The sequence below is a fragment of the Lepidochelys kempii genome, chromosome 5 (genome assembly GCF_965140265.1).
Source record: "Lepidochelys kempii isolate rLepKem1 chromosome 5, rLepKem1.hap2, whole genome shotgun sequence".
Classification (NCBI taxonomy): Eukaryota; Metazoa; Chordata; order Testudines; family Cheloniidae; genus Lepidochelys; species Lepidochelys kempii.
Window position 1 is genome coordinate 41,044,861 of NC_133260.1, and position 8,025 is coordinate 41,052,885.

The 8,025-nt window shown below is 47.4% G+C and overlaps 1 protein-coding gene across 1 annotated transcript; it reads left to right on the top strand.

Moving 5' to 3' along the window:
* The first annotated feature begins 1,010 nt into the window (after nucleotides 1–1,010).
* On the top strand, nucleotides 1,011–2,823 carry LOC140911931 (uncharacterized). The gene is made up of 2 exons (XM_073346090.1): nucleotides 1,011–1,572; nucleotides 2,161–2,823. The coding sequence occupies exons 1-2, from the start codon at nucleotides 1,011–1,013 to the stop codon at nucleotides 2,700–2,702; spliced, it is 1,104 nt and encodes a 367-aa protein (XP_073202191.1). The 3' UTR covers nucleotides 2,703–2,823.
* Nucleotides 2,824–8,025: the final 5,202 nt, after the last annotated feature.

Genomic DNA, 8,025 nt, shown 5'->3' on the forward strand with positions numbered 1-8,025 from the left:
ATGGATCTGTTTCTACCCCCTTTCTTACCAAAGAATCACCACTGGCCATCACCTACAGCCCCCAACTAAAACCTCTCCAGCACATCAAGGATCTACAACCTATCCTGAAGGATGATCCCTCACTCTCCCAGACCTTGGGAGGCAGGCCAGTCCTCACTTACAGACAGCCCCCCAACCTGAAGTAAATACTCACCAGCAACTACACACCACAAAACAGAAACACTAACCCAGGAACCAGTACCTGCAACAAACTCCATTGCCAACTCTGTCCAGATATCTATTCAAGGGACACCATCATAGGACCCAATCACATCAGCCACACCATCAGGGGCTCGTTCACCTGCACATCTACCAATGTGATATGTGCCAGCAGTGCCCCTCTGCCATGTACATTAGCCAAACTGGGTTTGGCTTCACTAACAGAGTGACTTCATTGTCCTAACTTGGTGCCTGCTGCTGGTTCCCATGTGGGATTCTGGGGCCAGCAGGTTGCCATCCCAACTGACCAGATCATCATGCACCACCATTAGCTCTGCCCTCAGCACAATGTCCAGTAGCTGGATAAACTCCTCATAAAATAAGCATGATGATGGCAAGTTGCCCAAGATGCAGTTCTGGTCCCTGATTTTCTTGTGTTCCATCTTGAGCTGCTTAGCCCTGGTCTACACTAGGACTTTAGGTCGAATTTAGCAATGTTAAATCGATTTAAACCTGCACCCGTCCACACAGTGAAGCCCTTTATTTCGACTTAAAGGGCTCTTAAAATCGATTTCCTTACTCCACCCCTGACAAGTGGATTAGCGCTTAAATCGACGTTCCCAGCTCGAATTTGGGGTACTGTGGACACAATTCGATGGTATTGGCCTCCGGGAGCTATCCCAGAGTGCTCCATTCTGACGGCTCTGGACAGCACTCTCAACTCAGATGCACTGGCCAGGTAGACAGGAAAAGAACCGCGAACTTTTGAATCTCATTTCCTGTTTGGCCAGCGTGGCAAGCTGCAGGTCACCATGCAGAGCTCATCAGCACAGGTGACCATGATAGAGTCCCAGAATCGCAAAAGAGCTCCAGCATGGACCGAACGGGAGGTACGGGATCTGATCGCTGTTTGGGGAGAGGAATCCGTGCTATCAGAACTCCGTTCCAGTTTTCGAAATGCCAAAACCTTTGTGAAAATCTCCCAGGGCATGAAGGACAGAGGCCATAACAGGGACCCGAAGCAGTGCTGCGTGAAACTAAAGGAGCTGAGGCAAGCCTACCAGAAAACCAGAGAGGCGAACAGCCGCTCTGGGTCAGAGCCCCAAACATGCCGCTTCTATGATGAGCTGCATGCCATTTTAGGGGGTTCAGCCACCACTACCCCAGCCGTGTTGTTTGACTCCTTCAATGGAGATGGAGGCAATACGGAAGCAGGTTTTGGGGACGAAGAAGATGATAGCTCACAGCAAGCAAGCGGAGAAACCGGTTTTCCCGACAGCCAGGAACTGTTTCTCACCCTAGACCTGGAGCCAGTACCCCCCGAACCCACCCAAGGCTGCCTCCTGGACCCAGCAGGCGGAGAAGGGACCTCTGGTGAGTGTACCTTTTAAAATGCTATACATGGTTTAAAAGCAAGCATGTGAAAGGATTACTTTGCCCTGGCATTTGCGGTTCTCCTAGATGTAGTCCTAAAGCCTTTGCAAAAGGTTTCTGGGGAGGGCAGCCTTATTTCGTCCTTCATGGTAGGACACTTTTATCACTCCAGGCCAGTAACACATACTCGGGAATCACTGCAGAACAAAGCATTGCAGTGTATGTTTGCTGGCATTCAACCAAAATCCGTTCTTTCTCTCTCTGTGTTATCCTCAGGAGAGTGAGATATAATTCATGGTCACCTGGTTGAAATAGGGTGCTTTTCTTCAGGGACACTCAGTATAGCCCATTCCTGCTGGGCTGTTTGCCTGTGGCTGAACAGAAATGTTCCCCGCTGTTAGCCACAGGGAGGGGGGAAGGTTGAGGGGGTAGTCACGCGGTGGGAGGAGGCAAAATGCGACCTTGTAACGAAAGCACATGTGCTATGTATGTAATGTTAACAGCAAGGTTTACCCTGAAAGACTGTAGCGACTGTTTTATAAAATGTGTCTTTTTAAATACCGCTGTCCCTTTTTTTTTCTCCACCAGCTGCATGTGTTTCAATGATCACAGGATCTTCTCCTTCCCAGAGGCTAGTGAAGCTTAGAAAGAAAAAAAAATGCACTCGCGATGAAATGTTCTCCGAGCTCATGCTGTCCTCCCACACTGACAGAGCACAGACGAATGCGTGGAGGCAAATAATGTCAGAGTGCAGGAAAGCACAAAATGACCGGGAGGAGAGGTGGAGGGCTGAAGAGAGTAAGTGGCGGGCTGAAGAGAGTAAGTGGTGGGCTGAAGACAGGGCTGAAGCTCAAATGTGGCGGCAGCGTGATGAGAGGAGGCAGGATTCAATGCTGAGGCTGCTGCAGGACCAAACCAGAATGCTCCAGTGTATGGTTGAGCTGCAGCAAAGGCAGCTGGAGCACAGACTGCCACTGCTGCCCCTCTGTAACCAACCGCCCTCCTCCCCAAGTTCCATAGCCTCCACACCCAGACGCCCAAGAACGCGGTGGGGGGGCCTCCGGCCAACCAGCCACTCCACAACAGAGGATTGCCCAAAAAAAAGAAGGCTGTCATTCAATAAATTTTAAAGTTGTAAACTTTTAAAGTGCTGTGCTTAAAGTGCTGTGTGGCATTTTCCTTCCCTCCTCCACCACCCCTCCTGGGATACCTTGGTAGTCATCTCCCTATTTGTGTGATGAATGAATAACGAATGCATGACTGTGAAGCAGCAATGACTTTATTGCCTCTGCAAGCGGTGATTAAAGGGAGGAGGGGAGGGTGGTTAGCTTACAGGGAAGTAGAGTGAACCAAGGGGCGGGGGGTTTCATCAAGGAGAAACAAACAGAACTTTCACACTGTAGCCTGGCCAGTCATGAAACTGGTTTTCAAAGCTTCTCTGATGCGTACCACGCCCTCCTGAGCTCTTCTAACCGCCCTGGTGTCTGGCTGCACGTAACCAGCAGCTAGGCGATTTGCCTCAGCCTCCCACCCCACCATAAACGTCTCCCCCTTACTCTCACAGATATTGTGGAGCACACAGCAAGCAGTAATAACAGTGGGAATATTGGTTTTGCTGAGGTCTAAGCGAGTCAGTAAACTGCGCCAGCGCGCCTTTAAACGTCCAAATGCACATTCTACCACCATTCTGCACTTGCTCAGCCTGTAGTTGAACAGCTCCTGACTACTGTCCAGGCTGCCTGTGTATGGCTTCATGAGCCATGGCATTAAGGGGTAGGCTGGGTCCCCAAGGATACATATAGGCATTTCAACATCCCCAACAGTTATTTTCTGGTCTGGGAAGAAAGTCCCTTCCTGCAGCTTTTGAAACAGACCAGAGTTCCTGAAGATGCGAGCGTCATGCACCTTTCCCGGCCATCCCACGTTGATGTTGGTGAAACGTCCCTTGTGATCCACCAGAGCTTGCAGCACTATCGAAAAGTACCCCTTGCGTTTTATGTACTCGCCGGCTTGGTGCTCTGGTGCCAAGATAGGGATATGGGTTCCGTCTATAGCCCCACCACAGTTAGGGAATCCCATTGCAGCAAAGCCATCCACTATGACCTGCACATTTCCCAGGGTCACTACCCTTGATATCAGCAGATCTTTGATTGCGTGAGCTACTTGCATCACAGCAGCCCCCACAGTAGATTTGCCCACTCCAAATTGATTCCCAACTGACCGGTAGCTGTCTGGCGTTGCAAGCTTCCACAGGGCTATCGCCACTCGCTTCTCAACTGTGAGGGCTGCTCTCATCCTGGTATTCATGCGCTTCAGGGCAGGGGAAAGCAAGTCACAAAGTTCCATGAAAGTGCCCTTACGCATGCGAAAGTTTCGCAGCCACTGGGAATCGTCCCAGACCTGCAACACTATGCGGTCCCACCAGTCTGTGCTTGTTTCCCGAGCCCAGAATCGGCGTTCCACAGCATGAACCTGCCCCATTAGCACCATGATGCATGCATTGGCAGGGCCCATGCTTTCAGAGAAATCTGTGTCCATGTCCTGATCACTCACGGGACCGCACTGACGTCGCCTCCTCGCCCGGTATCGCGTTGCCATGTTCTGGTGCTGCATATACTGCTGGATAATGCGTGTGGTGGTTGATGTGCTCCTAATTGCCAAAATGAGCTCAGCGGCCTCCATGCTTGCCTTGGTATGGCGTCCGCACAGAAAAAAGGCGCGGAACGATTGTCTGCCGTTGCTCTGACGGAGGGAGGGGCGACTGACGACACGGCTTACAGGGTTGGCTTCAGGGAGCTAAAATCAACAAAGGGTGTGCCTGTACATCAAGGAGTATTTCAGGCAGGACTGCACGGAGGGTTCCAATAAGAAATGGTGCACCAAAGTTATCGTTGTTATTGGAACAAGGAGGTTAGCCTGGCCTCTGATTGATACATGGCTAGATTAGCCTCGCTGCGCCTTCTCTGTGACTGACTGCAGTGTGATCTAGACAGGGGAGGAGGAAAATGAGTACAAAACAAATCTGGTCTATTTCTTGTTCTGACCCACTCCATCTATCCTTTACATCTTTGGCTGGCAGCAGACAAAAAAGGCGCGAAATGATTGTCTGCCCTTGCTTTCAGGGGGGGAGGGAGGGTGGGAACGGGGTCCAGACGATATGTACCCAGAACCACCCGCGACAATGTTTTAGCCCCATCAGGCATTGGGATATCAACCCAGAATTCCAATGGGCAGCGGAGACTGCGGGAACTGTGGGATAGCTACCCACAGTGCAACGCTCCGGAAGTCGATGCTTGCCTCGGTACTGTGGAAGCGCTCCGCCGAGTTAATGCACTTAATGCACTTAGAGCATTTTCTGTGGGGACACACACACTCGAATATATAAAACCGATTTCAAAAAAACCGACTTCTATAAATTCGACCTAATTTCGTAGTGTAGACATACCCTTAATTTGCTCCCTGCTCTGGTCACCTGTCCAGTAAATTTGCAGTGCTTCCAGCTGCTTTGCTATTTGTAGGATGCATGATCATTCCTGGTACTCTTTTTAAAGTCCACTGTTTTGCTGGCCTCACAAGAGATTTAACAATATCTGGCTGTACTCCTGTGACCATGAAGCAGCATGCCTTGCAAAAGGCTGCTTCTGTTCAGTCTCTGTCGCAAACAAAGATGGCTCTCTGGTGGTGTGTTCGCAACTCGGTGGTCAGAAGAAATGGAAGGATTAATGCTGACTCCCTGAGCTGCTGCAGTACACTGCGGGTGGGGTTGCTTCCATTTTTACTGAAGTCAATGGGAGATTCTTGGGATAGAGAGACTAAAAGAAGTTGGCCCGTGGGATTGTGGGATACTTTTGGCAAACTCCCAGTATCTGACTTTGCAGGGGTGGACACTACATCTACAATGCAAAGCAATAAGGCTTGAACCCTGGATCCCAGCTTGACTCAGGTTTGGACCCTCCACCCCCAATAGCAACCAGGGACCCTACATCTGAGCCCAAATCTGACAGGTATGTGTATAGACAGAAGTAGGGGTTTGGGCTCAAGCCTGAGTCTGAGCCCAGACTTACATGGCAGTGTAGACATATCTCCGGTGCGTCTTCTCTGTACAAAAGTGCACATTCCTAGATGGAGCTACTATAAGGTGGGTGCATAACTGTTTGGAAAACCGTTCCCAGAGAGTAGTTATCAGTGGTTCACAGTCCAGCTGGAAGGGCATATTGAGTGGGGTCCTGCAGGGATTGGTCCTGGGTCCAGTTCTGTTCAATATCTTGATCAATGATTTATAATGGCATCGGATATACTTATAAAGTTTGCAGATGATACCAAGCTGGGAGGGGTTGCAAGTGCTTTGGAAGATAGGATTAGAATTCAAAATGATCTGGACAAATTGGAGAAATAGTTGGAAGTAAATTGGATGGAATTCAATAAGGACAAATGCAAAGTACTCAGCTTAGGAAGGAACACTGAGTTGGGCTTACAGTGGACCACAAGCTAAATAGGAGTCAATAATGAAACACTATTGCAAAAAAAGCAAACATCATTCTGGGATGTATTAGCAGGAGTGTTGTAAGCAAGACACAAGAAGTAATTCTTCTGCTCAAGATGAGGCCTTATCAGTAAAGAATAGAGTATTAAGTACAGTTCTGGGCACTACATTTCAGGAAAGATGTGAACAAATTTCAGAAAGTTAGAAGAGAGCAACAAAAATGATTGAAAATCTAGACCTTGACCTGTGAGGAAAGGTTTAAAAAATTGGGTCTGTTTAGTGTGGAGAAAAGAGGACTGAGGGGGGACATACTTTTTCAAGTACATAAAAGGTTGTTACAAGGGGGAGGGAGAGAAATTGTTCTCGCTCACCTCTGAAGATGGGATAAGAAGCAATAGGCTTAAATTGCAGCAAGGGAGGTTTAGGTTGGACATTAGGAAAACCTTCCTAACTGTCAGCGTGGTTAAGCACTGAAACAAATTGCCTAGGGACATTGTGGAATCTCCTTCATTGGAGATTTTTAAGAACAGTTTAGACAAACATCTGTCAGGAGTGGTCTAGTTATTACATAGTCCTGCCTTGAGAGCAGGGGACTGGACTAGATGACCTACTGAGGTCACGTCCATGAGTTTGATTCATGGATTTCTAACATCTGCATCACAATGAAAGTTTTTAGTATAACACTTACGGTTTTCACAATAGAATTAGACAATCTGTATCCTAAAAAGAATAATGTAAGTCCAAATGGTTTCTGTACTAGTTTGGGCTTTGAATTCAGTGGGTCTGGGATTTGGCCCTGTGCATTAAACAGAAGGTGCTCATGGTGCTTGATCTAAAGCCTATTGAAGTCAATGACAACATTCCCATTGACTTGAGTGGATATACGATCAGGCTCATGTATAACGGGTCTTCCAAAGACTAACATAAATTACTCATGCTAAAGGTAAGTATAATTGGTGTTTAACCCTGGACTTTACTTTTAGCTATACGCTCTTCATTTCTTTTATCAATCCCTTTTTCCTCTTGGTCTAAAACCTATAAAAACTCAAATATAATTTTGTTCACATGAATTTATCCCATTGGCCACCCCTTAAAACTTTCTTTTAAGCCTTTAATCCTCTAACTCCCTTAATTAAGTTCAGAGTAGTTTAAATTGTTAGAAACATCTTCTGGGGATTATACATTTTAATTTCACTTATATGATGAATATTTAATGTATATGGTCATATAATCAAGAACAAAAATTATAATACCAAATAAAATGTTCAGTAAAAATGGAAACTATAGGAAGGGTGGTAGGGAATTAGAAATGACAAATAAAAGTGGCCACATAGTAAATATTTTGATTTCACACTTAAAAATCCAAGCAAGCTACCACAGTTGAAAAGATGATGGCCTTTGAACTTTGTGGAAGCTTGTGCTATATATCAGGGGTGGCCAAACTGTGGCTCATGAGCCACATGTGGCTCTTTTACAGTTAAAGTGCTGCTTGTAATGCCCCCAAGTCCCACCTCCCATTCTCCACCTACCAGACTGGGGGAGGGGAGAGAGAGCTCAGGACTTCTGCCTTGCAGCAGGGTAGTAGGGTCAGGGCTTCTGCCAGTGGGGAGGGGGTCTCAGGGCTTCAGCCCCATGGGGCACTCCTGCCAGGGCTTGGGGCTTCAGAAGTCCTGAGCCCCAGGAGACGCACCCCGGCTTTTGAAATTCTGAAGATTGTTGTATGAGGCTTGAAGGGTCAGCAAATTTGGCCACCTCGCTACATATGATGAACCTGATTGGGATCTTATTTACACTACTTCATGGACTTAAGTGGATTAACTTCTGATTCCCATTAGGATGAGAAAACAATGAGGCAAGATGAGTGTAAAATCTGCCTATATCATAGAGCACCAAACTTAAATGCATATTCTATATGATGAACAACAGCTCTTTCAAAGTACTATGGTCTCTCATGCCAGCTCTGATAAACA